Below are 12,427 nucleotides of genomic sequence, written 5' to 3'. Positions count from 1 at the left end.
TCCATTATCCATGGTGTTCTTGGGGAATTTGTTTTGGAAGAATTACTGTCGGTGACGTGTTGCGCCACTCACCCATCCTGGCGGCGGAGGGCACGGCGGTGCGCAAGGCTGCCAGGCGCTCCTTGCAGCCACGCTCCAAGCTGGCCTCGCCTCTCGTGCCCCTCCTGGCGTTCTCCCTGAGGACGGAGCGGATCACCTTGATCACGTTCGCCTTGCTCTCGGGCTCACTGCGGAGGACACGGACCAGGTGGCTTCAGCGCATAGCGTGATCGGCAGATGATTTCAGAGTGGAAATGTAGATTAAGAGGATTGCTGCCAGTGCGTCCCAAGAGAGAAGAGCAATGGCAGTCATTCAGTCTGATCCCAATTTCTCAGTGCATTATGGGATTTTCCATCTTGATGAGAAGATTCATTCTCACCCCCACGCAAGCTGAGAGAAATGTCGCGGCGTAAACCATCTCTGACCTGTCAATTAGATTTTATTTCTCAGTCAAAACGCATTCTTAGAGCGCGTGAATGATATCGACTGAGTGCTTAAATTGTCAAAATGTGTAACATTTAATTGGAGAGATTTCTAAATATGGGAACAATTGCATTTCCCGTTTTTTTTTTTTTCTACCGAACATCAAATGTATTTTCTATTGAGATTGATCACGTGTCTATCGCGACAGATTGATATTGAATGGAGTTAGTATGCTGTTTTTAGTATTACATAGTTAAGTAGTATGCTGGAATTAGAGTTGCTCTTTCGCATCTACGTCCCTCGCTTTGCGCAACTGCTCACTCCTCCACTCTCTGCTCAGACGAGGAGGGGGCAAAAAAAGCAGTGCATTAACTTCCAAGGGGCAGCTTGTTTAGTGATCACTGCAAGAAGCCAGACATTTTGCAGCGAGACGTTGTATGCTAAGAAGCCCCTTCAAAACAGAAAAGAAAAGCTCATTACCGGTGACGGGCAGTTGTGGCCGTGAGTGAAACCTTGACTTTTTAAAACCACTTTTTCATATCAGTACTCGGACCATACCCACTGCTTCGCTTCAAAGAGTAATTTCAGAGCCAGTGTGGGGTGAGAGAACAGTCAAGTGTGAAATTGTCCAAGTTTACGAAATTGGCTTGAAAATTTATTTATTTATTTACAACAAAAAAACGTATCTTTGCTTGTCCATCCATGCCAGAGAAGCACAGTGACGGGAAGAACAATTGCAGACAATGCTCTTCCAAAAGATGGTAATTAACGTGTCACTCCACTTTTTCTGACATTTTTATTTGGTAGTGTGCCGTCATTTTTCCCCCCCAAAATGTCAAATAGATGCCTCGGCTTAATAAGGTTTGGGAAACACTGGTCTCGGATCAAAAGGTACCAGCAAACTGTCTGACCTGCTACACAGCTGAAAGACCGTCTGTGGTCTCCCTTCCACTTCAGACCTGGAATGAATCAGCTCCCAGATGCAGCTGCTTTCTGTGCCTGGTCCTGAGAGAAAGCACAGGAAAAATGAGTTTTAATCCCGTAGTCTTAAAAGGGTTTATCGTTTTAGAGGAAGCTGAATACAAATGTTAGAAGGAGCGTGTTTCCAAGGAAAATGAGCTAAAAAAAAAAAAAAAACATACCCCATGTTTTGCGAGAAGATGAGAAAAGAACAAACAGATTTGGTGGGCAGCAGCAGCGTCACTAGTTTAACTACATTTCTCAGTAGTGTGGTCAAGACGTCACTTACTGTTTTAAACATCACAAAACTTCAGTAGTGAAGCTACTTTCGTGAACACCGCTTAAGTGAAGCTTAAATGCACATCTTCCATTTCATTTCACATACTTACCCCGCTAATTAATGCCCGCCGCCCTAGATGGTGTATAAAAAGATTTCCGCAAGTTGTTTGATATACAGCGGCACACGGTGGAAAGAGCGCAGCTGGGGGCAACGAGGTGTACATGCCTTGACCCGCCATGACCATAGCGTAACAAATTCACCTTACTTATCCAGTCCCCAAATTACAGCCGTTATATGTTCGGGTGTTTACTGTGCAACCCCCCCAAAAAAGCTACTGTCTACATCACAGATGTCCAACAAACATTTGGTATTTCCCGAGGTTAGCAAAACAACTGTAAGCTAAGCTAGTCATCGCAACTCGGTCAGTAAACATCAACGGCTAATAGCACCGACTGAGGGTACCTTGCCAGACATACCTGCCGTATTTCCCAGCCTGACCTGGAGCGCAGACAGAGGGATTAGCCAACGGAACTTGAATGGGTCTGGATCGCCGTGGGAAAGCGCCGAACGAGGGTTGGTCTGATCACATAAAAACAAGAGAGTAATGTTACGTGATGTTTGAAGATACCATTTTATGCCACGCGAAAGCGCGCGAGCGCAGCCTCTCACCATTTTCTTCTTCATCTTGTTGTTTTCCCTGTAGACCAATATGACTGCTTTCTTGAAGACTGGCATGAAAGAAAAACACTCTCAGCATCTTTACTCGTACGAGTGAATGCCTCATGGGGGAAGCGGCATGAAGGGGTCCAACCCACAGAGACATTTTAGATGCAAACATCAAGTGTAAAAGAAGCTGTTTCAGTGCAATACTGTGATTGTAATCCAAGCCCATGTTGTTTAAATCGATTAAACCAGTTGCCCCGTTGCGTCGTTCGCTATCGATCAGTAGCTCATAAAGTGGCTGTCGCTCGATCGCATAACATTAATTCAATCATTGCCAGCCTTCCTAGTTTCACGCTATTGATATAGGTGCCTCTCGACGGCAGTGAATGAGTTAAAAAAAAAAAATCCATTGTGAAAGTTGTCACTTGATTGACATAGAAGGCCGGTCAAAAGCCTCAAAGCGCATGCGCATACAAGGGGGCCAACTGGCAAAACTAGCAGTTTCCATTTTGTTTCGTCTACTCAAAACTTACTCGTAAAGTATACAAATGATTATAGGTTGGATTTACACTGTAGGTCCTAGTTCCCAACAGATATAATGCTTGTATCCAGTTTTTTTTACTTTATGCCTTGCTAGGAAGAAGAAAACATTTTACATCCAATTCCAGGACTATATAGTTTTGTGTCACTTGAGGGAAAAAAAAGAGAGAGAAAAAAAAAATCAGCATTGTGTTGAATCTTGCAGGGTAAATGTGGCCCCAGTCACTGACCACATCATTAGGCACACCGGCGCTGATCTTATGCGAGCCAATAAAACCAAGGGTTAACTCTGTCCATCAGCATTACTTTCTTCTCATGGCCAACACTACTGTGGCTGGTGACAATTTTTATTTTATCTAGACTGCAACGGCGACGGAGGCAGACTTACCAAACACAGTCATTTCAGGGTCTTTCCTCATGCGGCCCAATGACGGATGAGGATTGAGCCAGACTGCAGTGGAATGCAGAAGAAACTCGCCCATAGAGATTTCAGTGACCTGTGACACACACGAACAACATCAGATTTTTTTTTCTTGCCCGGGGAAAACAACTGCTAATAAATTATTGATACTTTGGGAGTAAAAAAGAACTCTGAAAATATGGAGAGTATTTTTTGTTGAACATTGACAATATAGTAAACAATTATGAATGTTTTTAATAGACTTTACACCAGTCTGAAGAGTTGGATCGGATTGGCCGATATTATGGATTATACGCCCATATTGTGATTGCGAAATAAGACATTACAGCTGCAGTGTTTCCCACTGAAAACGTTACAACCTGCCAAGGGACTACAGATAGAAAAGTAGCCACCGGCAATAATCTGGCATATTTATAAGTAAGTGTTCACTAATATCCACTGTCCCCTCTTAAGTAAAATAAATGCAGTAAATCAACAAGTTATTTAAATAGACACATTGCTCCGTTTTGTAATTGGAGTTTTCTTATACTCGCTGATCGGCCTCAATAATGCTGATTGTGTAAATTATTTTTATTAATTTTATTAATTATTATTATTATTCAATTAATGACAATTGCATGCGCTAAGCAATGAAAGCCTCATGAACTGAGAGAGATATGCATTTTTGTCACAATTTTAAACAGTTCCTATGTGTCTTAACACGTATATGGCATGCTTTTGTCAAAGAAGAATTTTGTAGACAAGTAGTGAGTGACTATATTTTTGTGACGGCTGTTTACGCACACGTTTGACTGAATCTTGGACCGTATTATTGCACATTCACTTTGAATACTTATACGGCAAAAGATACCAACTAAATATTCAATCTGTAAATGTATTCAGTACCCAAAAGGCAAAAGAAGAGAAGATGGCATAAACAGCACGAGAAGCAAAACAGTTTTGTGATCTGTGTGTGGGAATATTCATTTTGACTTTTAATATTTCTGAAGAGGAATAGTCATTCCTACTGGGGCAGCTTATAAGATTTGACTTGTAAAGTATGTGTGTACCTCTCTATCATGGACGGCCTGCTCGGTAACAAGTTGATCAAAGACTGTGCCGTAATCCTCGTAGATTTTCTGCATCTCATTGATGTGGCTGGCCACCTTCTCCATGGCCCTGAGCGCCTCTGCACGGGCACCAACAAAACAAAGTCTTAGCAGTGATCGACTCTTTTCGGGGCATCTCACAACTCAATGGCAAGCGCCAAAAATAGAGTTGTGTATTTGTATGCCGTGTGTAGTCATTTAAGTCTGTAAGCCTACCTGTGAGGTGGTAGTGCTCTTCGCTGTTGGCGTCAGTAAGGGAGACCAGCTCCCTGAGCAGCAGGGGGTACTTGAGAACTCTTTGCACTGGTTTAATCAGATAGGACTCCAGGGTGGAGGAGTGCTGCTTGGTGAGGTTCCTGGCATCCAAAAATTCCTTGAAGGCCCGATCTGTCTTGGCTTCAAAACAAATAGAGACCAAATTGCTACAAATTAGGGGCAGAATCATTCACGACACTCACATACTGTATATATATACACACACACACACACACAGATACTGTATTAGGGGTTCAACGATGTCCAAAATTGATGGTTCGTTTCAATTTGATACATTACTGTTACAGTTCGATACTTTTTTGGACAAAAAAGTAGTGTTAAATTGGAAAATGCTCATGCTTTTAGAGAGCAACCAATCTATATTAATCCACTTTCAAATGAATTTGTCCGAACGTCCATATTTTTAACATTATGTCAAAAACATTAGCACAGGACAGTTATTGCAGTATATTATGTAACAGGGAAAAAAAATAATTTTGCATACTGCTCAATTGCAAAACAATCATTGTTTCATAAAATACGTTCATAAAATATGGCTTATATTTGCTATTACATTACAAGTTACATCACATTATATGATTGTATTTCTTATATATGATAAAGTGGAGATTGACAAGGCATGCTAATGGGGGGCTGTGGCTGTACATAATGTGTTGGCTGTGTTTGCCCTAAGCCCCTGATGAATAGCTACGGCCCTGCGCTGAGCCAGCGATGATGTCACCAACAGCCTTGACAGGCAGCCAAAGTTTGATGAAGAAGATCGTAGCTGTGAGGACTCGTGAATTCACTCTCGACGCTGCGGTAATACCGCAAGCTTCAATTTGCTGCTAAGCGCGATTGTATGCATAGAAGATCTTCCTGATTCACCACTCAAACAATCTCACAATTCAGCATTTTACATTTTGAAACAGTCAGGTAGTGGGGCATCTCTATAAGCTTAAGTTAACTGTGAGACAACGCCATGTGCACAACAACCCCGCGTCTGCCACAGGCATGTGAGGTCCAACACACAAGGTGTCCGCTTAAATGCAGTTCCGGCCAGACTTGGAGTGGCTGAGTGGATTGTACACCAAAGCACTTTCTGGTGTTTGGCGACAACATTAGCAACATTAGCTTAGCAATTAGCGTTGGCTTCTTGTGTTCTCTCTTGCTCGATGTTGCATGTTCAGCTTGCACCTCGTCCGCCTTTAGTGATAACAGTGCTTATTAGAAGTACTTGCTGTCATGGAGGTGTGCATTAGGATCTGCACGGCGGGAGGATGTTTAGCCGCTCCAGCTAGCGATCAAAGTTCACATGTGCCTCGGCGTGGCGCGTTTTAGTTTTCCCTCCAGTTCGCGAGCAGCGGCTCCGAGCCGATTGGTGTGCATGACCTGCCATGGGTAACATACTGCTTCAGATTGGTGACCTTGGCAGGACAGAACGGAGACTGTGTTTGCGTGTGAGATTATATTTGATACCACACATTCAGAATCATCCAGGAGCGCTGCAAAAAAATAAAATAAATAAATAAATAAATAAATAAATAACTCCAGCTTTGGCGATCACGCGTTCACGTTGTGTGGAATCGCGATTTCGATCGAAAAACCATAAATCGTTTGCGCTCTAGATAGATAAATAACAATACAGTCTTATACATTGCTGTATAGCTATTATGACACACAAATATCAGGATATGACTGGCATTGGTACCACAACCAAGATTGCTGTTTGGCTTGGTGATTCAATCTCTCCTTCTTTGGACTAGCGAAGTCATACACCTCACTAGTACAGTGTTGTACTATAATGTTCCATAATGCAACCAGAGTCAGGGGTTGCCAAGCTCTAAATTAAGAGTCCAGTGCAGAGTCATAGCGCAATAACATAGTTCCAGCAGGGGGTAGTGTAGGCTTCACCTTAATCTGCATTTGCTAGGCAACTAAACAATGAGTCTTAACCCATACTGCAGCAGCAACAATGGGAAAACAGCACTGCCACAAGCCATCAGAATAGAGGGGAAAATAATTGATAATAGAGGACAAATCTTTTCCTCGAGCAACAGGCTTGCATTGTGGGGGGGCATTCATGTATTCATTAGAGCACTGCCAGCTGCAGACAGGCAGCTCAGTCGACACCTCCCAGACTAATTGGCAGGCAATTAACGAGTCGACAAATAAACAAGGAAGCTAGCCTGTGGCATGATGTCAGGAGGAGGGAGGTGATGAAGACGGCAGAGATAGCCATCTATTTCTTTGTCTATGCTTCCTGGGTGTCCTTGGATCAACTGGATGCGATTAGGCTGTGGCGTGTTCCGTATCATGCTGAGTCACAAATCCACTTGACGCTCACACTGTATAAGAGTTAGCCAGCACCGCACTGTGCAATTATTTCTGTGTTATACCCATAGTGGGTCATATGGACCTATTGTAACCTATTGTAACCTAACCTACAAACCGATTGTAGGCACGCCTATTCAAGGCTTTGATTACAGAATTGAATTTACAGAATAGGCTGTATGGACGCTGTGGATACTGTTCTTACTAAAGAACACATTACTCATGTTTTTGGGACTTTTTCGCCTGTGTTTATTTTCACAGAATATATGAATGGCTCGGTCAGTCGTTATCCCATAGCCTTTGTTCTATAATAATAGTATTTTTTGTGACATTTCCATGAACAATAACAACCTACACAATATTACCAAAGTAGCTTTTGCTACTGCCTCGGAAAGAGTGCATGATTGAAAAAAAATGATTTCAGTACTTTTATTGATGCCATTGCAAACAAACCCTTGCAAAGCATCAACGCTACATCTGTACTCTTCTTTTTTTAATTTCATCAATAACAGTCTTACCAAAAACATATTGTTAATATTTTACAGGTGGTTTAGGCTGGAAAAAAACATCAATCCCTAATCCCAATCCCTTAATATTTTATGAAGCAATGACGCTGGTTAGTGCAATAAAGGTGCCCAATTGTGCATAGCGATAAAACCACTGTTGTTTTAAACTAAATAATTTTAGTTGAAATAGTTGAATACCGTTTAAACATTTCCTTCAGTTCCATTAAGAGTTGCTCCGAACACTTGCACGGAATAAACATGTGATTTTCCGCTCCGTAATGCTCACTTATCAGAGCCTTGTCTGAGTTTCTAATCCTATTAAATGCTCTGCAGCTTATAGTGAGAATTGTGCCATCCAATTCTGATAATGGGGCAAAATGACCCATCACCCTCCCCTCACCTTGGTGGCAAAGAAGCGAAGCCCTCTTAGAGTTCTGCACCGTGCTGCCAAAAAGTGCTGGAAGGGCCAGCGTGATCACCAGCATAAATCATTTTGAAACGTCTACTCTTTCACATTCAGGGGAAGATGCGTGGATAAATATCCTAGGTTGTCTAGCGCATACTGCATATGCTGTAAATTTAGAAGGTTAATTTAAAGGTTATCCAAATGTGAAGCCCTCATCTGTTTGTAAAAGGGGTATTATCGGTTTTGTTATGCAGCCATGGCTCATGAAATGACAGTGGTAAGCACAGTCTCCCTTCTTGCAAATCAAACAGGCCCCACCCCTCCACCTTAGACTGCGTGGTGCTTGTGAGGTGTGCCTGATGCAACACAGTTGCAATGATGTTGACTTAGCGGATGGAGAGCTGGATTTTTGTGGTTCCATTTTGGGACGCAAAAAAAAGTCATCAAAATACTAAGGTACGCCTCATAGTTTCAGTGCACTCCTACAACCTTGACAGCCACAAATGCAGTAATATGCTATATATATATATATATATGTTATGTCATTCTTCTCTGCCAGTTTCAATCAAAAGTGATCTTTGTCAAGGCATAATCTAAGTTCTACCTATTTCAAACATGAACAGCACGCACACTCGCGAACAGGAGCACTCAAAGTAAGATAACTTGACAACCCCTCAGCAGCAACACATAAAACACACAACCCTGTTCATTACAATATACTATGTTACAGTGGCAAAAATGTGTTTCTCCTCATTCTTAAGGATTTTTTTCCTGCATTTCAGGTGCATACCTCATTTTGATTTGAAGTCAATTCAACACTTTTAGATTATTCATAGTAGTGAAGGAAAGAAAAATGTTTTGATAAATATAATCATAAAACCAAAATCAATACGAGTGTTGGAGTTTTTTTTTTATTTTTAATTTTCAAAGCACAGTGCCTTTTGATAATTTTACTATGCTCTACATAAACTAGTGATTGATGCCTGAGAAGAGTGAAATACGTTTACAGCTATTTGTTTCTGCATGTGCAACTGTGCGTACATGCACGCTTCAATTTAAGTTGCACCATCATTTATACAAGTGTCAGGAATGCTGGTACAAGATGCAAAGTTCAATGTCCTATCATCTTAATTGTCTACACTTTTAATTTGCACATGCCTTAAATTCTAATAATTCATGTTGTATGCTAATGATGGTTATACAAGAGCATCTGCTTGCTGGTCCGATATGCTGTCCGATTAGTCAACTGATTGCGACTACTATCGGTGACTAGTCGACTAGCAAAAGAGTCGCTTGTGGCAGCAGCCCAATAGTCAATATGTAGTACCTCTCTCCAGGACCTTCTGGACCTTGATGTGGTTGGCACAGAAGCCACTGTAGAGCTTGAAGTGGTCAGCGTAGTACAGGAAGGAGCCCCCGAGAGAAAACAGAAGCTTCTGCGAACGGACAAATGGAAGAGGTGAGAACGCAACGCATACCAAAGAAAGTGTGAACATTGGAAGTTCGGAGCGGAATGCTCCCAACCTCCCTCTCTTGGGAGACGCTCTGTCCTCTCCCTCTCACCTAACCTCTCGAGTACAGCAGCTTTCAGCACCTCACAATTTAACCAGTGAACCAGCACTGCGATCAATAGACCCCCCGTGCCTTGTCATGTCAAGCTTATAAATCAGCTGGCAAACATCGTGCCTCGCCGTCTCAATTATTTATCAACCACAAGCACTCAGTGTTGACACCTGTGTCTGCAGAGGTGGCTCAATACAAGTCCAACTGCCTGAAATCTTTACTCATTTGTTCAGTAATAACAGAAGCTAACCTTGAACTGGGAGGGCGTCTCGAGCGTGCTGAAGTCGGGGGAGGAAGCAATCCTCTCTTCGAGTGTCTGCAGAAAGACCCTCTGGAAGTCTAACATCTCTGGCAGACTGCCGAACAGACTCTCCATCTGGGGGGAAACACGGAAAGGCGCAGAATTGTGGGTGAAGTCAAATGTGAGACGGACGAGAGGGACAGAGTGAAGAAATGTGAGGTAGGGAGGAGGCCGAGAGAGCTTGTAATTCATAACAGTAAGTCGGACAGGCACCCCGGAGTGCAGTAAAACCTCCTCTTGGATGCCTTCATCACTTACAAAGGCACTTAAGGAACAAGCAATGACTCTGCTATAAATGTAACACACACACATACACGCATACCTACATATTCCCGCTCGCCGACATACATTCAGGGTCAGCGCACCCTTCATCAAAAGCCATTCGGGGGATACCGCGACCGTGTCCATTTTGTGTCCGGGCACTTCCGACTGTCTCGTAATGGTCTTTTAATTTGCACACTGCTTGCTGGCCTATCACCAGTGTGTCTTGGAAGAAACCCTCTGGGTTTGAGGTCACGCCTGGCACAGCACAGTTCATATACTTCATAAGAAGAATGAGCGTGTCAAATACTTCAGGTAGTCACAGAAAACAGAATGTGTCGACTTGATGAGAAGAACATTTCCACGCAACACGCTTTTCATTTTGTTTGTGATCGTCAGTTACAGGTCGGCCGTCGAGGCTAGGACACGGTCATGTGGCGGGTTTGAAATGCGGTGCGCACAGAGATCGGGGGGAAAAAAAACAAAAATAAGCTATAACTGAAGGACAAATTTTGGAAATGGCCGCTGGAGAGAGTTTGCTTCCTGAGCACTGGCGAGGTGAAATTAAGCAGGCCAAAGACATTTATTGATGTTTGGGAAAGGTTGCCAGTTAATGTCTATTTTAGATAAAATGTGAATGTATAATGGCAGCCCAGTAGCTGAAAATCCTTGACAGATGAAAGTAGCAATGTTATGGAGACAGATCGATAAGATACTGTTTCTATGTCAAACCTTGCTCCATTGATTTTGCACCAGTCTGTTGTGAAGAGCAGGAAAATTGTGCTTTCTGCTGGTTGCTACCAAGTGTTGAAATTCACTGTTTCACCATTTCATCCACACATAACAATTGGAGAAATAACTCATTCGTCCACGTGATCGACAATTGACTCTGAATCCCATTTCTCCTTAGGGGAACAATTAAAGGTTTTTCTTCTTCCTATGCTGCAGCATATGAGGTTAGTTGAAAATGTGGCCTTCAAAGGCTCGTCCCTTGGGGAAGGTCGTAGTATGAGGGATGCTAATTTATCCGGGAGGTATTCACAATTTTACTGAGAAAGATATGGCCTGTCTTGGTTTATCCTCATCACCATGGCGTGATAAACGCTCAATGCATTTCATGTTGTATTTGGCCTCAACACCTTTACTGTCATCGCACGCTAGAGCTTCAAAAAGGCAAACACACACACATTCCGGCCACCTACCTCATCCAGCGTGAGGAAAGTTTCATTTTGTAGGGGTTTAAGGTAGATCTCAAACAAGCAAGCCAGGTCCTGCACAGAAAATCCAAAGAGAAGGTTAGTGCAAAGAATACATATTTCCCCTTGATGTGATTGTCATAAAGGCTCCATCTTCACATCAATCTCATTTTTCCTTCGTATGACCTCCCAAGTCGCCAACAAACCCTCACCTCAACCCTCCCTCTAACCAGCTCTCGCAGGACCCTCCCCCAACTGATTTCAAGTGGTAGCTTGTCTTTGTATGAGTGGAGACATCCTCATTAGGTTAGATTTATGAGCACCTTCTTCATAAAGCTACAGTACAGGACTCTGTTGCCCACATTGACCTGGGCTAACAGGCCCGCGCCAATGCACGTCAAACATGCAGTCACCTCAGCTACAACATCCGGATCAAACAGGAGCCATGCACGAGGGATCGGCGTTCATGAAAAATGAGCTGGAGAAGAAGGCAGGGCAAAAAATTAAATGAATAAAATGCCAGGCATGAGTCGCAGAAGATCATGACTGTCGTTGTTCAATGGGTGTCAGGGAAGAAAAGGTCACACAGAGAAAGAGAAAAATGATTCAGTGGGAATAAGATAGCAAGGCTCGACGTGAGGATGTGTAGGAGGTGCTCCATGTAGAGGCACACTTGTTATGCGCCAATATTTGTGTGCACAATATATCCAACTAGAGGTCTCAAAATTCCAAAGCCTAAATCGGCTTCTTATTAAAAGCAATATTTTGTTTATTTCAGGCAACTGTATCCCTCATGGTTGTCTCCCTCCCCCCCTCACTTAATTATCTGTTGATGTTCAAATCACATAACACAAAGCAATTATCACCTTCACATAGGACTTCTCTGTGTCCACCAGCTCCTGGATGACCTTGCGCAACCGCTCAGTGCTACTCATATGCTTGGGGCAGGGTTGGAGAAGAGTGCCATCTCCCCTGGAGCTTGGGCCTAAATCGCCAGCCTGCTTCGTTGGCGGCTCCTTGGTGTCCTCCATCGGGCCGCCGGTGGCTGAACCTTGTCCCTCCTGGAAGGACTGGTAGAGGTTGCACACCGTGTCCACACTCTGTAGAGGAAGACAAGTTGAGTTGAATTGAAGAATGAAAATAGACCTATCGGATGGATAGAATGGGAAACCTATATTTGTGCAGAGGGT

At 43.1% G+C, this 12,427-nt stretch overlaps 1 protein-coding gene across 4 annotated transcripts in view; it reads right to left on the bottom strand.

Moving 5' to 3' along the window:
• The window catches only part of tiam2a (TIAM Rac1 associated GEF 2a), a 74,982-nt gene that overhangs the window by 4,427 nt on the left and 58,128 nt on the right, over window positions 1-12,427 (bottom strand). For all 4 annotated transcript variants that reach the window (XM_086050637.1, XM_086050639.1, XM_086050638.1 and 1 more), the window contains exons 16-26: window positions 12,104-12,337; window positions 11,244-11,312; window positions 9,730-9,855; window positions 9,244-9,352; window positions 4,632-4,811; window positions 4,377-4,495; window positions 3,295-3,403; window positions 2,373-2,431; window positions 2,180-2,282; window positions 1,375-1,468; window positions 73-227 (exon numbers count right to left, since the gene is read on the bottom strand). In XM_086050637.1, the coding sequence (XP_085906763.1) occupies window positions 73-227; window positions 1,375-1,468; window positions 2,180-2,282; window positions 2,373-2,431; window positions 3,295-3,403; window positions 4,377-4,495; window positions 4,632-4,811; window positions 9,244-9,352; window positions 9,730-9,855; window positions 11,244-11,312; window positions 12,104-12,337 (1,357 nt within the window). The remainder of the gene's footprint in view (window positions 1-72; window positions 228-1,374; window positions 1,469-2,179; window positions 2,283-2,372; window positions 2,432-3,294; window positions 3,404-4,376; window positions 4,496-4,631; window positions 4,812-9,243; window positions 9,353-9,729; window positions 9,856-11,243; window positions 11,313-12,103; window positions 12,338-12,427) is intronic.

This window comes from Filicampus tigris, chromosome 13 (genome assembly GCF_054856515.1).
Source record: "Filicampus tigris isolate MCC_2025a chromosome 13, RoL_Ftig_1.0, whole genome shotgun sequence".
In the NCBI taxonomy this organism is placed as follows: Eukaryota; Metazoa; Chordata; class Actinopteri; order Syngnathiformes; family Syngnathidae; genus Filicampus; species Filicampus tigris.
This window is presented reverse-complemented; position numbering and strand designations above follow the sequence as displayed.